The 22,175-nt window shown below is 38.4% G+C and overlaps 1 protein-coding gene across 1 annotated transcript; it reads left to right on the plus strand.

Annotated features, from left to right (window-relative positions):
• Positions 1–3,060: 3,060 nt before the first annotated feature.
• Positions 3,061–19,242, plus strand: hif1aa (hypoxia inducible factor 1 subunit alpha a). The gene is made up of 15 exons (XM_079635171.1): positions 3,061–3,315; positions 11,898–12,088; positions 12,163–12,308; positions 13,073–13,157; positions 13,296–13,408; positions 13,525–13,712; positions 14,766–14,872; positions 14,953–15,100; positions 15,250–15,500; positions 16,556–16,746; positions 16,888–16,992; positions 17,327–17,559; positions 17,714–17,816; positions 18,002–18,110; positions 18,220–19,242. Exons 1-15 carry the CDS (start codon positions 3,287–3,289, stop codon positions 18,381–18,383), a joined length of 2,163 nt encoding a protein of 720 aa, XP_079491297.1. The 5' UTR covers positions 3,061–3,286; the 3' UTR covers positions 18,384–19,242.
• Positions 19,243–22,175: the final 2,933 nt, after the last annotated feature.

Below are 22,175 nucleotides of genomic sequence, written 5' to 3' on the forward strand. Positions count from 1 at the left end.
CAATTATTCTTTGTATCTTGCTTAATATCAATCTTTTATACATCTTTCATCATCTCTCCATTTTTTTGCCAAACACATCTCTGGTACTGTAGCCCTTTGTGTAGACCCATTCATTGTGAATGCTGGTGATTGGTTCCCTTTCCAGTAAAGCTGATGGCTGATCTCTTCACATCAGACCATTCATGCTGTAAGATTGTTTGTTTCCTGCATGATTTGCTTTTTTCCCATCGGTGCACTATGAAATGCAATTTCTGTAACACTGTCTCCGGTTTTGAATGGCTCTTGCTTGATTGCCCATGCTGACAGCCATATTTTGTATATAAATTTTTTTTTAATGACGAATATATGGTACATGTTAGGGTTTCTTCTTAGGTTGTATTTCTTAATAATGGAACCAAACTTTTATAACAATAAGAAATTTTTCTTGAGCACCAAATCAGCATATTGATTTATGAAGGATCATGTGATACTGAAGGCTAATGGCTGCTGAAAATTCAGCTTCGCCATCACAGGAAAAAATTAATCTCAAAATGTATATACAAATATTTTAAATTACATTAATATTTCACAATATTACTATTTTACTCTATTGGTGATAAAAAAGCAGCATAAGAGACTTTTCAAAACCATTAAAAAATCTTACCTACCCTAACATTCATTTAGATATTTCATAGGCTTTATCATTTCAAAAATAATATATATATATAAATATCAATTCTTGGCATATAGTTACTTAAGAAACAGGCTATAAACATGCATGCAACGCGTTGGTTTCTGCAAATCAATATACAAATCGATCGAGCTGATAACTGTACGGCCCTGATTTAATTGTCAGTTTGTGTATTGGCGACAGACTGCTGTCCCCCCCACTTGCATCTAAACTCATTCCAGCTGTTATAAAATTAGCTTTCTGTAATGCGTCTCTCAAAAGCCTTGGTGACAGATCAGTTTCCAGCCATTCCCAGGTCCAGTGGCCCATAATTACGTTTTATTGATTTTTCTCCTGCTCGTATGTATCCCTTTTATTGGATGCATAAAATCCATTTCAGTCTTAGCACCACTTCAGCTCCAAAACCTCGTCATGAACCAATTTTGTTTATTCTATTGATTTCTTTCTTGATAAATGAAGAGTGTAACGATTAGGTCAGGAGTCCCTGTGGGTAAAAAAAGACATCAAGGCATCTTCAGATGTGTCAAAGCTGCACTCACAGTGCTTTAAGAGGCGATTGTGTGCAAACAGTAGATCTTTTATGTTTCTCTTTATTGCCTAATGAAGCTTGACAGGGCAATAACACGTGCACGTTTTTATAGCTTGATGTTCATTGTTCTACATCAATGTAGTGCAACGTAAAAGATCTTTGCATGTTTTTCTGATCCCTCCCTTCAAAGTCCCTTGCGTCCATTCAGCCGCTGCTGAGGGATGGAGAGATCATCTCTGAAGAGGAGGATGAAGGAGATTACTGCAGATTAGAGTTGGCACGTGTCTATCTGCTTTCCTCATTCATATAAACATCACAGTTCTTTACGGCAATCCAGCTGAGGCAATGCTAATAAATTCAAAAATGTAATTTCGCAGAGACCCTTTCATTCAAACTCAATGATAAACCTAGCAGGAGCAGTCCCTGAGCCGGAAACTACACCGGAGCAAATGTTTCCCTCAAGGACATAGTGGAGATGGAGCATGGCCGTGGACTATTTTATCCCTGTTGTTTGCTCTCGCTTCAATATCCCCTGAATTCAAATAGTAAACTCGCTCCAAACCTGAAGTTCCTTGAATTTCGTGCACGATATGTAATTGTGATTTTCAAAACATTACAGTGAGAAAGGTCAACACACTCTCACTGGATTTTTATAACTATTTTCCATTTTAGCGAATTAGTCATAATTCCATATGATCTCATTTGTATACATTTTCATACAATCCTGTTATGCCCACTGATGTTTAAGTTTAGGACCTTTTTTCTAAAAATGGTAGGCTATGTTTCTGTAAGAACCAACATACGTTTTAGATCAGTTTGGATAGGTTTAATATATCCTTCAAATATTCTGAAGAGATGTTTAAATAGTCAAGTCTAAATGATTGCTATAGAGGAAATCAGAGTCCACACAAGGGTTAGGGCCTGTGTCAGGGAAATGTTCTGAATGTTTCCAGTGGAAAAGGATGAGACACAAGGGTATATGCTGGTCTGCACGTCTCGTCGTGGTCACAGGCCTGGAATCTGGGGAAAAAAAACATCCTTCCAGAATTTGCAGGGGCTGGAAAATGTTGGTTGACATGCCTCTTTCAATATGGGAAAAGAAAGGGACCTTTTATAAATGCATGTCATTAATACATTTATGAAAATAGTCAGTTCAGTTGTATAGCAAACTGTGTTCCATTGCAAAAAAAATGTAAGTGTCAACCAAAGTACTCATAGACCCTCAAATATGACCATCCTCGAAATTTGAAAGGCATCTATAGTTCATTGTTCAAATACACAATTTAGGCTACATTGAATGCCTATAGGCCTAGATATATTCACCAATTTGATATAGGCTATGTATGTTTCCGTACGAATCAAATTGTACAAATTCATATGAAGTCAGCACCTCATGAAATAGTTCCTATATAAAGCCTATATTTATATCAGTTTTTCTCTAAACTTTTCCATGGTACCCCTAGCATTCCCTTGTGGTCCCTGCACCCGAGTTTGAAAACCTCGTTACTGAAATGGTGGCCACTTGCTAGCCACCTCTGCCATCAAAAAGATTGAACAAAACGCCAAATAATGCGAAAGGGACTGAATCTGATTCTAAACCGTAAGCCTATTAATGAAATGCAGTAGCTAGTGGTAAACCAACCCCCATAACTGATGTTCTCCTATTAGTTTAGGCAAAAATGTTGTAAGAGTCGTTCTTGATGTAGGCTATTTGTTGGATGGAAACCCTCACACTTGACCTCATGAAAGCTGAATATCCAATTATCCAACAGCAGCGAGCGCGGGTCAGCTTCTACATGAGCGTATAATGGCCATTGGAAGGTTCTCGTTCGTTCCAAAAATATCCTCACTGGAGCACCACAGCGCGCTCCCGACTATGAGGCATGTGACTGCGCGCCCACGCGAACCGTCAGGCAGATGCGGAGAAAGCGAGAGGGGAAAAGGCAAAGCATCACTTCAACTTAATTCAACTTTATCACCCGAACACTGGAACTCTTGCAGGGCTTACTGTATAGCACACTCGGGACTGGGCATTATTTGAGCGAACAAGAGATTTAGCGAAGGTTTTGTGTGAGTCCCGTTTGAGCATGGATTCAGTCGCACCTGGAAAAAAAAGGTAAGCAAGCACCAATTTCTGTGTTTAAATATGAGCTTGTTTTGGCATTAATGTTGTTGATTTTAAATTCTGCTTTGTCCGTTGTTTGTGGTTGGTATCAGTAGTCTTTTTCAGTAATTGTCCACAGATAACCTGTTGTAACATTTATACCCCTGTATGAATGAAACTGTGACGAGAGTATTTTTTCCACACATTTGCAGGATTTGCAAGATTTTTTGCTTTAAACAAACTCAAACCAGTTATAGAAAAAACAGCATTGCTTTAGAAAAGCGGACACTCTCAATCACAACTGATTTGCGCTCGCGAGGTTCGTTCGTTTAGTGGATGAATCGTTTAATTCATTTTTTTTCAATGAATCGGTTGAACCGGTTCACCAAGCTGGTCTAAACGATTCGTTCACGAATTGGACTGAGCAGTTGTCGATTCAAGAATTCTGTCTCACTGAAGATTAACCGAAGCAACTTGTCTGATTCGAGTAAGCGATGAGTGAACTAAAACAACCAATAATAGAACAGAGATAGGATTATGGTCCAACAAGTTGCCTTTAATCTTATACTTTAGTCAAATACCTTAATGTTCAAAATAAAATGTAAAGTAGCCTACATAAATTATGACTTGACTGTATGACTCTTTAACACACATACGAGTCAATAGCCCTTAGTAATTATTAGGTTGTAAATTACTTTTTTTTTCTTTTTTTTACCGAATCACTGCTTCAACAAACTGAACTGGGAAACATAAATAAATAGCGCATAGCCTGCAATATTTTTTTTTACAAGAACATTTAAGGCCATGTTTTGCGGATGTCTAGGGACCTGTGTCTGAAATCTACATCCCTATACCCTTAAATAGGATAGAGTAGATAGCCATTTGTAGTGGTGTCCGAAACCAATGGATGTTATCAAGTGCACTCATTCAATCCCACAATGCACCGCAATAACGAATGCACAATCGATGTACGCTCAACCATAGGTGTACATAGATTACTCATTAGAAGCTGTTTCAATGGGCCAATATATGTAATATTGGAACGGTCAAAGAACATTCGAGAGCAAGTTGACTGAGGGTCTGCAACCATAGTTAGACGCATATGAATATCTTTATATGAAATAGACTTCCGCAGATGATTTTGCTAAACTAACACAAAACAACAAGACGAAGGCGTCAGCTAACAAGACATTAAAAAGTTACCATTGTAAAAGTAAAAACATAAAAAATACCATAGTAAAACATGTAATATGGAGTTAATACATAGAAAAACACAAACGAACACATTCTCGTCTGTGAAAGGTTATCCCATTTCTTTGGGAATTTTAATCTTGGCGGTTTCACAACCAGAGGCTGGGCAATGTTGTGACATCATTGATTCTTACTGTGAGTGATGACATGCTGACTGTTGCAAGATGGCGGTCGTGCCAACGTGTTGCGCCAATTTAATTCCCGTGTCTCACCAGAAGATGGTGCCCGCAGCTGAATCATTTTCCAAACCGCTGGTCCAATGTGGCTACGGTATAATATCATAGTTATAAATTCCTTTTTAATTGATTATTAAATTGTTTAATTCAGCTTTAAACATGCTAATTTCCATTATGGGGTTTAAGATACATTACTACTGGAGCTGCTTTCAGCGCACTTAGTGTCTGAAATCACTCACTCGTAACTTCATTAGTGGAGTAATGTAGGGAATAGTTAATGAGGGTATAGGGGGCGATTTCGAACACTGCCGTGGGCTCGCATAGCTAGATCTTCAGACTGACGGCAGAAGGTCTGGACTCCATAGCAGCTTTCATTGGCCAAGGAACGCCCAGATGCGCCATGTGTAGGGGCGAGAAAATGTAACGTTTAGGCGATCCTGATAAGCGCTCATTGCCACAGCTGTAAACACAACTGCTTGCTTCTTCCATAAGGGGGTTTGGCGTCATGAAAGCCTTGTTTCCAGCCAAAACGTAAAAGAACGTAACGCATACGTCTCCTGGAAATCCTGTAGAATTCAACCAGATGACAACTTCAAAAATCCTGATATATTTCCGACGTTTAACCAACGATTCGTGGGCATGACTTCTGAGGCTGAGACTACTAGGTACCAAGCAGTGACATAATCACAGTATTATTACTTTAAAGAATTGCTGACTGAAACCATTTTTGAAATGAACCGACTTCCCATCACTGACACTGAAAAGATATAGAATTATACTCTCAAGGCTAGAGAACTGAGATCCTTTTCACTCGATTTACATTTTGGTCCTTTCAAAGAGATCTGAGTTTGAATTTGTCTGTCATTTCTATTAGGTTTTACTGCACGTGCACAGTGCTGAAGGATATCTGAATTCTGAACACGTTGAACATAACATATAGTGGGTTTGATTGATCATCTCTTCCTTTAAAATCAGTGCTGAAAGAAACGGCCTAGTGCCGTTTAATTAAAGAGTGCTTGGCTAAGTGCTTAAATCTATTCAAGAGCCAGCATTTGAAATTAAGAACATTTCTTTACTCAGCTGTATGCAGAACATTTCTTACACGCTATTTTCAATTGGGTGAGTTTAGCTTTTTAGGTAGTGACATGCAACGCACTTTACAGTACATTAGAATGTACATGTTATTGTTAATATAAGTGTTTATGATACTTAAATTACATTAAACATTGAATTACAAGTGTATATGTTAAGTAGCACAAGGCAGTCTTTCCAGCTGAAATGACTGTCTACAATGTAATGCAAACACATGAAAATGAGATCTTTTGCTCTCCGAAAGCCCTCTGTCGTAGCGCTTGTGTTTTGCTCTGGATCAGCTGACACCTCTCCTCTTGGCTCTATTGTAAAGGTCCCCTGTGTGCTATCAGCTTGTGGCCTGTCGGTGCTGTCATTCGCAGGGGTGTAAAATGAAGCTGAGAAAGGTTAGGCTGCTTCTGCACTTATCAAACCAGCCGTTCGTCCTCTTAGAAACAGAACTCGTAAATAGAAGAGACTTAATTTATCAGATAGCTGATGAAGAATGTTGACCTTTGCTTGAATAATGTTCTGCTCGACGTCTCGTCATGGGTTCTATCATTGCCCCTCTTTTATTATGGATTTCATGTACAGGCCTGTGGTTAATGCAGGGCAATTTTAGTGTTTGTTTACTGGATGTGTATAATGTATAATAACATATCCACAGGACGCCAAGCTTTATACGACAGGATAATGGCATTAACCTAGATTCGATTGAAAAGCTGACATGATCCTATATCATGTCCTGTTAAACACACAACTTTCTCGCACACACTGTGAGTGTTTCTGCTTGTGCTGGTTTGAAGTTCAGAAAGAGAGTATCAAGCACAGCGTAAACATTAATTCTGGGTATACCCATTAACCTTGTTTATACTTATGGTCAAGGTTACAAATGTAGTGGAGATGCATTAAGCAGAGATGTTTTCCTGTAAGAATGTGTGTGCACTGTCCTTGCTGAAATATTTAGACCATAGTAAGTGTGCCTTATGTGTGTGGGTTATAAATAATGAATCATGTAGTCCCCTGCAGGAAGCAGTTTGTACTGGTCAAAGGGAGGAAAAACAGTGCTGGTTGACTGACGGAAAGCTTATTGGATCATTATTATTAAAACATGCTGAGGGCACAGAGCGTCTCACAGAGGGGGCTGTGATCATGCTAAAGGCTCCGTCTGTCTGGCTCAGCACATCTGAGACCACTTCTAAAATATTGTATCAGCATAACTGCCTTTTTTTGGTATATTGGATACACAATTTTAGTACAGTCTGGCTCAAAGCTGTTCATATGGTTACACTTTACAATAAGTGTCAGTTCAGTAACATGAGGTTACCGCATAAGGTAACAAGATACAATACTTTTATAGCATTTATTGATTTTGGTTAATTTCTACATATACTAATATTGTTAGCATTTCAATTTCATATTTTCAGCCATTCAAGTTTAAATAATTCAGCTAATGCATTAACTATTAACTAATGTTAACTAACTGAACCTTATTGTATTATAACTTGAATGGTTTTGTAAGATCCCTTGTGGACCTTTTTGGTTGACTCGTCGATTATACTACATAGTGCTCTTTGATGTTACAGTATAATGTTCTCTCACCAGGGGTTTGTGGTTAGCTCGTATGTGACATCCTACAGAACAACTGTATTGTAACTTAACCTCCTACAGATCTATGCAATATATTCTACAATAGATTGAGACTAAAATTTTCAGCTGTATGCAGAACCTTTCAGGATTTAATTTAAAGATCATGACAGATCATGAAAAAGGTGTCCACAGTTGCTCTTTCAATGATGAACACTAGGTAGGGTTGCACTGATTTGAAATAAACAGTCAATTTAACATTTTTCCTGATAACGATATAAATTGTCAATATTAAAATGTCTTTATTTTGTCTGAATAAAAAATAAAACCCTAAAACTAAAATCAACTGTTTAATGCATACCCACATTATAATAAAAAAACATTGATATTCGTTTTGAGATTTACCGTATTAAAGGTTAACAGGGACCTTTTATGCAAAATTCACTTTTACGTGATGTTTGAAAATTAATGTGTGTCTGCTGTGTACACAACCACCCAAAACAGTACAAATCCACCCACTGCTTTTATAAATCCCCATAAATCATAAGCAGCCTCTCAGAATAAGCCATTTGCAGTTTCTATGCAATGTGACGTGACATTTCACAGGCCCCGCCCATGACTGACGGACTCCGCCCTATTAGCATAGACCCCGCCCTGAGTGAGCTTTACACAGTCCGCCATGTTTATCTCCTCGCCAAAGCTTTTAACTCCAGCATGCAAGTAAGAAATGTTTCTAAAGGTATTCAATCAAGAGCAGTGAGTGATTTTCTGTTTTTTTTGTTGTTGTTTGATTCATATTAACAGCATATATAGTACTGGTACTGGATATTATGCTGCGTTCACTTTCATGCACAGATCTAATATACACATGCAATTCCTTTACCTGCTGTTTACTTTTACAGACAAAACCGACTGTTTGTGATCTTTGTGTGTTTTTGGCGTAACCTTGTATGCATTTGACAGCTTAATAACCCGTAAAAGAGAACTTAGTTTAATACTCACGGGACGTGCCGTTTGACATCCAGCTTCGGATGTATGTGCTCAGAAAAGCATATATCAGAAGTTTATACTGATATGGCTTTAAAACGCTTGCAGATAATATGCATTTACAACATGGTATAATAAATTATCTGTGGGGTATTTTGAGCTGAAACTTCACAGACACATTCTGGGGACACCTGAGACTTATATTACATCTTGTATTACAGGGCATAATAGGTCCCCTTTAGGTTTATTAAATTGGTGTTTTAAAATGAGTTAAAAACGGTAAATACGCATTTTTTCGAAATTGCCGAAATACATTTCTCAAAACCATCACCCACTTTTTCAAAACCTTAAACGCAAAACCAAATCTTCAAACTACATTCAGAGAATCTCTGACTATTCTGGCAAAATCAAACAATTGCCTCAATCATACACACAGTTAGTCAATATTATCAACACTACAGATCATTCATTAGAGACTACATCAACAAAAACAAAAAAATGGAGAACACAGAATCCAAAGCATGCACTTGTACTGAATATTGTATAGTAGGCCTATTGACTGCCTGTATTTAGCACTTGCATACTGTGAAAATGACTGTCCACATCACAGACAATGTCATCTCTTGCCAGGCAAAGGGGAAAACCCTCTAGTGTGCCAGATCCAGCCTTGACAACATTCTCCACACCTTGCGTTGTTGACCACCTCTTACACATTATTTTATATTGTTTCCATCCATTATTGGTACATTCCGATATGATCTGATAAAAAAAAAACTCTATTATTGACCACTAACTGAGGTTGAAAAGATCCCACACACAAACCTAAACCAGGATCCTGCATAATGTTGCTATGAGGCATGGCTACCGTGTAGTCAAGGTCATTGTGGTTTGAAGGTTACTTAGATGCTAATAATAGAAATGTAGTATTAGGCCTTCAATTTTGTGGGCTAAACATGTCCATCTCAAGTACATACACATAATAAGACCTTACGAATTCCCATTTGCTTCAGTGTATATTTTTAAATTACATATTGAATGGGAAATGGCCAGTGGGGCGACTGAAAGCTTGTGTGTGTGTGTTGGTACATCACTAATGTCCTTTTTCTTTCTTCACTGTTCTGTTGTACCTGAAACCGCGTGTGCAGATAATGCTCAAACAGGTGGAGTGATTCAGAGAAACAGACAGGAAGAGGGGTGAGATGACTTGGTGGTTTCTATAGCATTCGCTTTTAAGGCAATTGGCTGGCCAGCATCCAGACGCTCTAACGGCACTGTATCAGTGTAGAGACTCAAAGTTCAAGAGTGTATGTTTGTATGTGCATGTTACATCCTTTAATGTATTCATACCTTGTCTCATGAGGGGCCCAAGAGCAAGACAGAAAATAACACGCACGCACGCACGCACGCACGCACGCACGCACGCACGCACGCACGCACACACGCACGCACACACACACACACACACACACACACACACACACACACACACACACACACACACACTCACACACACACACACACACACACACAGGTTTTCATTATTTATGGGGACATTCCGTAGACATAATGATTTGATTATACATTATTAGACATAATAAATTATGTACTGTATAAACTGTATATTCTTTCCTCTACATCCCCTGCATTTCTTACACTTTCAAAACACTCAGTATGCTTTATAAGCTGTTTTCATGGGGACCAAAACATGTCCCGACAAGGATTTAGGATATTGCCATCTTTGTTGGGAAATTTGGTCCTCCATAATGTAGGTAGGGTACACACACACACACACACACACACACACACACACACACACACACACACACACACACACACACACACACACACACACACACACACACACACACACACCAGTAAAAGGAACAAAATTATGGAATTCTCTGCCAGACCATTTGAAGTGTATCCCGATATTAGCCACCTTAAAAAAAAAACCCCACCAAATCGTGGTTAATTCAGGAACAATACTGTACTCATATTTAGTCTTTACACTTTGCCCTGTCTGTTTGCTTTTTGTCTTTTTTTATTTTCTTACATCGTATCTCATTTGTTTTTAATATTGTTAAACTGTATTTTTATCAAAAAGCACTTGGCACAAGTGTCGAGAATTAGCTTTAGCTAAAAACACTGATACATACATCGGATGACTGTTAAGTTTATCTATGTTATTGTATCTGTCCCTATTTAAATAAACGGAAATAATACCTATCTTTACATTTTTGTCCTTAAATTAAGAGTTATAATGCAGAATAGCTGCTACAGAAAGGAAAGTATTTTTTAAGGAATATTTTAGTTGCATAAAATCTAAAATTCTTGATTGATAAACCCAACGAGTTTTTTTTCCAAGTTTACACCATTAATAGCCGGTCACTTGTGTCCATTCTGAATGAATTGGTTTAAGGAATGAGTCAGTGACTCACTCATTAACATAAACTCAGTCATTTGTCGCCACCTACAGGCGTAACGATTTACCTGCAGAAAATCCCCACCACTTTTTAGATCTAGATAATTGTAAACATTTTAGTGACAGAAAAATATTACTGCCATATAGAAAATTGACCGCAGAAACAGTTTTAGAGGAGTTCACCTCTCAGTCACAGCCAACTGTAAATTATGGATATAAGCACAAGGCAATATATGGCAAATATATATTGGCGGAATTGTGCCCACTGACACATTATATCCCACTCTCCCCCTACAGTGTATCCTAGTTAATCCAACCCAGGACCCAGATAAAGAGATTATTATCCTATCTGCAAGCATGTGATGTTGGCACCAAACTGAATGTGACATTCCCTCTTGACAAATGCATCAAAACATTAACTTTACCAACTTAAAAATATACATAAATGTGTAATGTTGACTGCTTTGACAATTAATACTAAGGTTTCTCATTACTGTAAGTAAATCTTGAGAGAGATACAGACCAAGAGGAAATATAAATCAATCAAAATGAATTAAACACTGTTGACATCTCTGAATAGTCTTGTCCACGGATGTTTTATGAGCTCTGGGTTTTCCATATTTGCCCTGAGGACAGCTCATGGCAAACATAATGTCTGTAACTGTACAGTAGGATCTTTCTGTGTGTGTGTGTGTGTGTGTGTGTGTGTGTGTGTGTGTGTGTGTGTGAAATAGGTTTTACCTGCCATGTCTCCATCGAGTCTGTTAATAAAGCAACTGCCCTCAGTTCAGAAGAACTGCCTGACCCCACACAATACACAAAATTACACAACACTACACAATACAGCTACATACATTATCATTTGTATGTTTATTAATTTTTTATTCATTAGTGTGACATCATATCCTGCAGTCTACATTTTTTGCAGAACCCTTAGTAATTTCTCATACCCGACTGCACATTTTCTTAATGTTTGCAGCTGGTGTGTATTTTAAAGCTATATGATGTATGTTTTTGACAGTTTGACAGCACACAGGGGAAAGCATTGACAGCACATGCCCCTCTGATATGATTTATACGTATGTGTGTGTTTGTGATAGGGTGAGCTCAGAGCGAAGGAAGGAGAAATCCCGAGATGCAGCACGTTGTCGGAGAGGAAAAGAATCAGAGGTGTTTTATGAACTGGCCAAAGAACTGCCCTTCCCCCACAGCATCACGTCTAACCTGGATAAAGCATCAGTCATGAGACTCGCACTCAGTCACCTGCGCCTGCGTAAGCTGCTGAACACAGGTGAGAGAGGACACATGTTCGGTGAGATCATGCAGTGAATTCGTCTGCACGCGTTCATCTCTGTCTCTCTTTAGATATACTGGATGTGGAGACTGAACTGGACTCTCAGTGGAACAGTTCATATCTGAAAGCTCTGGATGGGTTTCTCATGGTCCTTTCTGCTGATGGTGACATCGTCTACCTGTCAGAGAACGTCAGCAAGTGTCTAGGCCTACCTCAGGTGATTTTAGGTGTATTTCAGAACATCTTGGCTTGAGTACACACGCATGTGTGACTCACATTAGAAGTCTTTTTTTCTAGTTTCAACATTTTAACTGACAATTAGATTTTGTTATGAATGTTACCGATCGATATCGTTAACAGTTGTTATGAGTGACATCTGAAATGTGGTAATTATTTGATTCAGTTTGATACTTATCAATGCTTAAAGGTGAAGTGTGTGCACTATTAGTGGCACAAAACAGAATTGCAAAATTTATATTTTTCATGTAAACAAACTAATTGCGGTTACATTTGATGCTGCTAGTGATGCAAAAATTACACACTTCTATTTTCAAAATAAGATAAAAAAAATAAAACGAAGTCTCTTATGCTTTCCAAGGCTTCATTAATCAATAATGTATACTTTATTTTTCAGGATTCTTTGATGAATAGAGGGTTCAAAGAAAAGCATTTATTTAGAAATCTTTTAAACATAATTAATGTGTACATACTTAATAAAGTATTAATATTTCTTTAATTACTTTTGGTGAGAAATTAATGCATAATAGATTGGTTATCATTCTAGTATTTGTTATCAACTGTACATTGTCATAACCCACCATTCATTGTAATATCATACTGATGTATGACTGAATCTCTAAATTCATACAGATGTATGACTGATGTTAAACTGAATCTCTAAACTGGGCTATGAATGTGTAGCCAGGCCTTAGAAACGTGAATGATGAATTGTGTATACTAAACCACTTCTTACCCCTGTAGATTGACCTTACTGGACACAGTGTGCTTGACTTTACTCATCCATGTGATCACGAGGAGCTCAGAGAAATGCTGGCACACAGAAATGGTAATACTCTCTCTCTCTCTCTCTCTCTCTCTCTCTCTCTCTCTCTCTCTCTCTCTCTCTCTCTCTCTCTCTCTCTCTCTCTCTCTCTATCACAATAGTGATCACTTTCACGCATCTCTCTCCCTTTCCCCCCTTCAGGTCTGTGTAAGAAAGCAAAGGAGTTTCACACAAATACAAGTTTTCTATTGAGGATGAAATGTACACTGACCAGCAGAGGGCGTACTGTCAATGTCAAATCTGCCTCCTGGAAGGTACCACCCCCTACTTGTGCTTCACTTTTGACCCTGTGACAGCAGGGTTAGTCTGAAAGCATCTATACAATGAATCTGGATACATATTTATCCCTATCAGCCTCTCTCTCTGACAGGTGCTGCGGTGTTCGGGCCATATCCGCACAGCAGATGGTGTCGAGAAGGAAAAAAATGCGTGTTCAACGTACCTGGTGCTCATCTGTGAGTCTATTCCCCACCCGGCAAACATTGAGGCTCCTCTGGATTCTAGAACGTTCCTCAGCCGCCACACTTTAGATATGCGCTTCACCTACTGCGATGAGAGGTAAAGTCTCAGCTCCTCTGAGTGTTGTACAATAACACCTGTCCTGCTCAGCACAGAAATGCTTTTGTGCTGACAGAAGCAACATCTGACTCTAACATCTGAGCATGATTTATTATAGGGAAATGTAGACTATTGGGCACTTAAGTCATACTTAAAATTACTGAAGTTCATTGCATAGATTTGGGGTTTCTAACTTTTTTTTATTTCAAATTCATTCTTTTGAGCTTTCTATTTATCAAAAAATCTCGAAAAAATGGTTTCCACAAAATATTAAACAGCACAACATTTTTAACATAGACAACAATAAGAAATGTTTCTTGAGAACCAAATCAGCATATTAGAATGATTTCGGAAGGATCGTAACTGACAGAATTAGTGAGCACAAAAGACTTAAACAATTTTACTGACCCCGAATATCTTTTTTTCTATGCATTATTATAATAATGTCAGATGTATAAACTTTTGAAAAATGTTAAGAACTGACATAACATAATAATTGTAAATAATGTCATTATTTTTAACTAGAAAGAATAAAAAATATAGCTGCAAGCAGCAATGACGGGCTTGAGCCCGGCACCACCGCCACCCTGGTGGCTTTAGGGCAATATACATTTAAACCGGACATATGAAAGGACTCATAAATTCTTTAGGAGGGGTATTAAAAAGTTTTCACAAAACCATAAATAGCCGACTTTTTGTTTGGTTGCTAGTGTACTGAGTTTTGTACATATAATTGTGCAAGTATGTTCAATATATGGAGCAAGTTTTCAAAATGCATTCAAAGACATTCAAATTCCTTCACACACTAGGGCAACAAAACTAAAGCTATTATCAGAATCTATAAGTATGTCATCTGGGTATTTTTGCCCTCGATTTCAGGACTTCTGGGTATTGAGACATTAGTAGGGAAGTATGCAGTTACTGATGCAGAGAGAGTCTGTTGACTAAAGGTCCAGATTTATGGCCTGGGTTTCTTCGCCATCTAGTGGTGACTTGTGACAGCTGAAATGTCACTGAGCGGCATGCAACCTGTGTGTTTGTGTGTGTTTGCAGGATCACAGAGCTGTTGGGTTTTGCTCCAGTGGATCTGTTGCAGCATTCTGTGTATGAATACTATCACGCTCTGGATTCTGGCCATATGACCAAAACACACCACAAGCGTATGGTCACTTAAATGCTGTTCACTTATGCAGATCTAAATTAAGATATACCATAATGCTTTATATGTCTCTCTCTGCAGTGTTTGTAAAGGGACAAGTGTGTACCGGACAGTACCGGCTGCTGGCTAAAGCAGGAGGATTTGTTTGGGCAGAGACTCAGGCCACTGTGATCTATAACAGTAAAAACTCCCAGCCACAGTGTGTGGTCTGCGTCAACTACATCCTCAGGTGGGACTTCACACACTAGTCTTAGTGTGCGTTTAAATGTGTGTCTGTTTAAATGTGTATCTGGCTGCCTGAATATGTGCAGTTAGTACGTGCAATGTGTCCTTGTGTTTGTATGTGTGACATTATTTTTATCCGTTCATCCTTTGCAGTGGCATTGAACAGCCCAAACAAATCCTGTCCCTTCAGCAAACCAACAGCACCAAAATAAAACGAGAACAGGAAGAAAACCAGGAGGAGTTCCTTGGGGCTGATGTGACCATGGCTGAGTTGAAAGAGGAGGGAAAACAGAGGGATGAAAAGGAAGAGGAGTCTGTGGAAGAGGAGTTCAATGACAGCCTGAAGGGGGAGCCAGCGGCACTGACTGTAGACCCCGTCCTCACACTGGATATCACTAGCACAGGTCTGAACTCTACATCCAAAGCTGTACATTTAACTTATGTGCAAAATTGGAATATTGCATAAAACTTTTATGAATAAAGCACCGTTTCTAAAGGCAGATTACTGGTGTTTGGGAATGCAGCTGTGTGAGACCGTTCTAAGAGGAAATTATACCCAATCATTTTGATGACAGACTTTGGCTCAGGCATTTAAGAATAACCAAACCAACATTTGAGATGCTGTGCAATGAAATTGGTCTTATGATTAGTCCAGTTATCCAATTACATCCTCTGTTGAGGCAAAGTCAGGAGAGAGGTTTTGTTGCGTACTGATGGATTTATTCGGTAAATGTGTTTCCGTTGCAGTTTATGCGCATATCTTCTTATCTTATGTTAAAAAAATGTTTTCATTTATGCGCTTCTTGGCCTTTGGATCCAGCATTTTGAAGCTATACCCCCAAAATTTGCATGAAAATAAACGTTTTAGTATAATAAAAATAATCTGTTTTAGTTGTTCTGACATGAGACCGTCCGTTCTAGACGTTTCATGGTCATTCACACAATTTATTCTGTAGTAAATACTGTGTATCTTTCATTTGGTTGTTGTGATCTCTGAAAATACTGTAGATCTGATAGCATCAAATTGGCTATGTTTGAATGGAATACTAGCATATTGTGCAGTATATATTCTATTATGCCTAGTGCCTACTACTTAAATAATCTGCTACCTTTTTTACTTCAAGTATATGTCATGCAGTAGTATACAATAATTGAATTTAAACAATCATATGCTGCATTGCTGTTACCTCACAAAACTTCATCATTAATAAAGCTGGCTGCATCCATGACGTTGGACATCTAGAGAAAAAATTTGATTTTGATGAAAAATATTTCATACTATACATGTCATCCTTATATATGACATCGTATGACTCTTGTTATGTAATCCTATTAATCACAGTCCATAAAAAAATAACTAAACATTCATATTTATATATGAATTCTATTTATATTGTGACCATTTATTTACAGAAAATATGTTGTTGTTTTTTAAAGTCCTTATGTTAATTTCTTGCAGACTCTGCGATCTCTGTGCTGACAGACATTCCTCTCTACAACGATGTCATGTTGCCCTGTTCAAGTGTCCTGCTACCCCTCTCACCCCTCTCTCCTCCCTGTTCCTCCCTAAATGAGGATGATTCCCCCACAGCCCATCTACAACCTGACGACTTCCCCTTCCCACAATCTTCAGATTCTTCCAGTTCCCAGGTGGAGTCTAGTCACCGTTTTACAGTACCTCTCATACCTTTCACACTTTTAGTCCTTTATATGTCATTTTCTAGTTTACTCTTCAAGAAAAAATATATATTTGTGACATGTGACATGAATTGGTTGTTTGTTTATGTTCAGGTTGATCTCCCCGTGGATTCAGAATTAAATGACCAGCTAAAACCGGATCGCGTGGAGAGACTATTTTCCATGGATATGGAGTCCAAGACACCCTTTAGTACACAGGTACAGTAGATCTGTGGACTGCATCCACACAGATGATAATAAAAGACCAAGACGACGGCCATATCAAGCAACACTACATAAAAAACATAGATAGTGCACCATTAGTGCAAGTCAGGATTAGACCTTAGTTCAATTAGGGCATTTAAGTATCTTTTATAAACGTGCCTTAGAAAAGAAACATTACTGGTGTGCATCTTGAGGCAGAACAATGGCACTCACATATTTTAAGATGCTTTCAGTTAAAACATCAATTTTAGTCTAGGACTAGGCTTAGGCCTTGTCTGTGAAACCGGGGGTACGTGTTTTAATGTGCTGATGGTTATGATTATTATAGGGAGTTGGTTTGGATCTGGAGATGTTAGCTCCATACATTCCCATGGATGATGATTTCCAGCTGCGGACTGTTTCTCCAGCCGAGTCGATGTGTTCCAGCCCAGGTTCAGCGCTTGAACTGACCCCCTCCAGCAGCACGCAAACTGCCCCTGCTCTCCCAGCAGCCCCTACAGACTTGATGTCCTGTGACACCGTTCAGCAGAACACTGGAACCACAGAGCAGGACAACAACAGGTGAGACAGCATCCTCAGAGAGACATGCTTTGTGTATCAGATCTGTGCTGCAAATAAACTCTTAACAGATGAACAAATAAATACAGTTATCCAAGAACAATCAATTTTTTTGTTGCCGTTCTTTCTCTCTTCCTGTTTCCTTCTGTAACTCTAGAGCAATTATTCCAGACAATGATATTTCTTCTAAATGTCAGACCAACCCGAAGCTGCTCAAGAGGAAACTTGAGACCATGCCTCTGTCTGAAGCAATAAGACTGGTATGTTGCGAGCCTTAACGTGTATTATTGCACATCTCTCTGTCATACTTGATTCTGAGTGGTCAATCACTTCATGGAATTGTCAACAATTATTAATAATATTATAAAAAATTATATAATTGATGGTTATTTTTATTCATATAAAAAGAGTTTACGAGTGACTGTTGATGTGTGATTTCTCCCAGGGGTCTGTGTTGCAGTTAGTGACTGATTTTCCTGAGAAAAAGGCCAGAAAATCAGACGCTTCATCATCAGAAGGGATTCGTCATGCCACGATACTGTTGCTGCCATCTGGTATGTCACCATGGAGACAGCATGTCAGCGTGTGAAATCCTTGAGAATATTGAGAGACCAGTTGTTTTTCATATTATTGCTCTTTCTCTATCTGTTTTTTTCCCCCCAGATGTTGCGAGCAGATTGTTGAGCAGATCATCAGAGGGTGGAGCCATAACTATGCCCCTCCCCCAGCTCACCCGTTACGACTGTGAGGTAAATGTGCCTGTGACTGGACGGCAGCACCTGTTACAGGGGGAGGAGCTACTGTGTGCCTTAGACCTAGTTATTTAAAAAGCCATACTTGTGTTTTCGGAGGAATAGGGAGATATCAGTGGCATTATGGATTGACTTCCATCACAAAGAAACAGTGGTGAGAAATCAAAACAGATGGGATGCTTCTGCTTCTAATGAGTACATGCTGGACATCAAAAAGAAAAATGCTAATGAATGGTAATTAATGACAAGGGAAATGTAAAACTGAATTAATAGCGCAATTATGAGTTGCGCTCTTACAGGTTAGAAATACGCACAGAGAAGAGAATATATATTCTATTCTATATAAGATTGTATTATATAGACTACAAAGATTTTTCTCGCACAAATGACATAAATTTACCTCCAGCTTTCAGAAATGTAATTTTATTAGTACTGCTGTTTTTATAATTATCTCTAAGGTATGTCTAAATGTCTTCTTTGTTCAGGTCTCTACATGTCCCATATATTTGTGTGTAAATGGTGTGCAATGTCTAAAGTGGCTGTTATTTTAAAATTGTGAAACATATTATACAACAATTGAGAGTAGTCAGCATATTGGTAGAGCGACCCACATTACTAACTTAATGTTGAAACTATTACTCTATTATTGCTAGAGATTTCTATTTAGTTTAATCTCTGGATATATCTAGGGCATTTACAAGTTAAAATGTTCTCTTGTGTTCCCTATACTATGAGTTTCCCGTGTTACATTAACAGTGGCATATACTGTAGGACGCATAAGATCTGATACTACAACCCCTAGTGTGAGAGCTTCGCCGCTGTGCTAAGCTGTGTGTCTCGTGTTCTTTCATGTCGTGTCACATTGTCTTGAGGAAACTGTTATGTCTGTGACAAATAAAAACAAATGTTTTTCAACAACATTTAGCCTACAGATATCAATGTGTGGTTTTATTTTAAAGATACTACAGTTTTTGAAAGAAGTCTCTTTTGATGAAAAATACTGTAAAAAAAAAAATAGTATATCGAAATATATATTGTGATATATTAATACAGTTCAAACTAACTGTTTTCTGTTTTAATATCTTGTCAAATGTCATTTATTCCTGTGACGACGAAGCTGAATTTGTAGCAGTCATTCAGTCTTCAGTGTCACATGATCCTTCTAATAGGCTGTTTGCTGCTCAAGAACTGTATCTGTTTGTTATCAACATTGTAAACAAATTTTATTTTAGGTATTTTTTCCATTCTCTACACCACTAAACCTAACCCTACTGTATATAAACAGTACATTTACAAATGAGTCAAGAGTGTGTACAAATGTATGCGTTCATCAAACAGAACACAGAACAAGAACTGTTTTCAATTACTAATGGCCTTGCCAAAGGACTTACTTCATCGCTCAGGACGCTGCATGAGCTCTTTATGTGCCGTGCGAGACACACAAAACCTCAGAAGGTCCCCTCCACATTTCTGTGGGAAAACACTTACTCATGGCGAATGCCTTTATTCTTGGTAACTTTATACACACCATTTTGTTTCTGTGTCTGTCATCCAGGTTGAGTGAATGGCCCTCATTGAATTAGAAGGGAAATCCCATGATTCTTGCTTTTGTTGCTATGGAGAGGGCTGTTCTCAGTCTCTATGGACTGTTGCACTTCAATCAAACACAGACCAGTTTTATGAAGGCAAAAAAGGTCTGTTTTTCTATTTAACGTTTTGATTGCATAAACATGTCCAGTGAGGCTGATTGTTCACAATAATGACCAGCTTTACGCAGCAGGATTGTTTGTGTGTGAACTGAACTGTGGAGTTCTGCAGGACAGTGGCCCTCCAGGAGCAGGATTAGACACCGCTGTCTATGCCATTTTGTAGTATAAATAGTGCAATGATTGTGTGCAGACTGAAAATGTACAAATTATGCGCATGCTGCGTCTGAAATTGCCTACTTATAGTAGTAATGTGAGTTGAGTATATGTGCGAATTCATAGTATTCATAACAGTGAGTGAAAAGTGCCTGATGAACAAATACTGTACTTCCGGCCAGATTCAGAAGTGTGCATTCGATGGACACTTTACTATCCCATGAGGCCACGGGAGAGGATTTGTGAATGGAAGTGAAGCAGCACAACTGATGCTGTAGGTCACATGCAATGAGAACGTTGATGTTTCAAACCATGTTGAACCTCCCAGGGGTGTCCAATCCTGCTCCTGGAGGGCCACTGTCCTGCAGACTGTCCTGTAGTTTGTGGCGCACTTGGGCTGCGTCTGAAATCACATACTCTCTTGAGTAGGCTATGCACTTATTTTGAACAAGTAATTACTCCACTACTGCTAAAAAATGTATGTTCTATATAGTATGAATGTGTGTAGTAGTAGAATGTAATCTGAACGCACTACATTCGCCATGTTGTCATTATCATGTGACCTACCCGCTTTACTGCCATTCATAAATCATCTCCATTGGCCTCATGGGATAGTAAAGTGTTCATCATATGCACACTTCAGAATCTCGCTGGAAGAAGTAGGTCATCCAGGTACTTTTAGTCTATTCTTGTATGTGTACTGTAAATTCGGACATAAGGGTGAAAAAAGTTTTCACTGTCTAATTAATCAACATTACAGTGACATAGTGTTGTTTTAAATAGATTGGTGGCCTGTGGACAGTTTCAAACTCTCATTCTGTCAGATTCGGTCAGTGCTACAATGCAATGTCTGTGAGAGGGGAAAAAATAAAAGCAAATGCACACAATCTCACAAATGGGTTTCCTGCATTTGATGACTGCACAAACATGGTATATCGATCAAATGCTATACAAAAGCATGTGTAATTGACTGAAGATGTCTATCTCTTCCACAGCTTTGACTGAGCTCCAGCGGACAGCCAGCCTGTTTTCACTTACCACACACACACACACACACACACACACACACACACACACACACACACACACACACACACACACACACACACACACACGGTCTGTCTGTCTTTGTCTCTTTGCTCGTTTTGGACAGCCAGCCTGTTTTCACTTACCACACACACACACACACACACACACACACACACACACACACACACACACACACACACACACACACAAACTATTTGTCCTCAGAGGACCTGTTATAAAATTCTTTGACGTATGAAAGCTTTAATGATTTCTATGGACACATGCCAGCTGAAAAAAACCCCTCATATATCTGCCCGGCCTCACACAAACACAGTGAATTATGGTTTGTAATAAATCTGATCTCTCTTTCTCTATAACTAGGCTACATCATTTGTATCCAATCAATTTCTCCAACAAGGAAAATGTAATTGCTCAGAGGAAACATAATTGAATTCTCTCCGAACTTTTTTTTCTCAGTAAACATGTTTGACTCAAAATTTTCTCTAAAATAAAAATGTCGACATTTAAAAGTATGGGTTATGACATAATATATTGAAATATTTGATTGTATGGTTTGGGACATTGTTAAGACATGGAATGTATTTGGGGGATTATTGTGGTCTTATTTGAAAAAAAAAAAAAGAGTTTTTTATCGCAGTTTTCCTCCATGACAGCAGGGGGCGTCATGTTACTATCAGAGCTACACAAAGAAAAGAAAAAGCATGTTTTAACCATAGACTGTAAACAAGTTTTACCTAAGACATTTTAAAAGTTAGTGCAAATCACCCTTCAATACAAGGCCTCATGTAACTGTACAATCTACTGCTGTAATTATGTGTGAGAGAGAAAAACTGGAAACAATTATATTGTATTCACAACCCTTATGAAACAGAATGATGTCATTCCTTCTGGAGCAAGTTTATGTTGTGGTTAAGGAGAGGTAGTGTGTGTGTTTTTAGATGCGCTGAAGTGCAAT

Source organism: Phoxinus phoxinus, assembly GCF_949152265.1.
Source record: "Phoxinus phoxinus genome assembly, chromosome: 14".
NCBI classification, from domain to species: domain Eukaryota; kingdom Metazoa; phylum Chordata; class Actinopteri; order Cypriniformes; family Leuciscidae; genus Phoxinus; species Phoxinus phoxinus.

Bases quoted from the DNA above. Each gene is read 5' to 3' on its own strand.
- hif1aa (XM_079635171.1), top strand. From the start codon at position 3,287: ATGGATTCAGTCGCACCTGGAAAAAAAAG. The intron at 3,316-11,897 runs GTAAGCAAGCAC...TGTTTGTGATAG, and splicing joins GTCGCACCTGGAAAAAAAAG to GGTGAGCTCAGAGCGAAGGA. The intron at 16,993-17,326 runs GTACAGTAGATC...TGATTATTATAG, and splicing joins AGACACCCTTTAGTACACAG to GGAGTTGGTTTGGATCTGGA.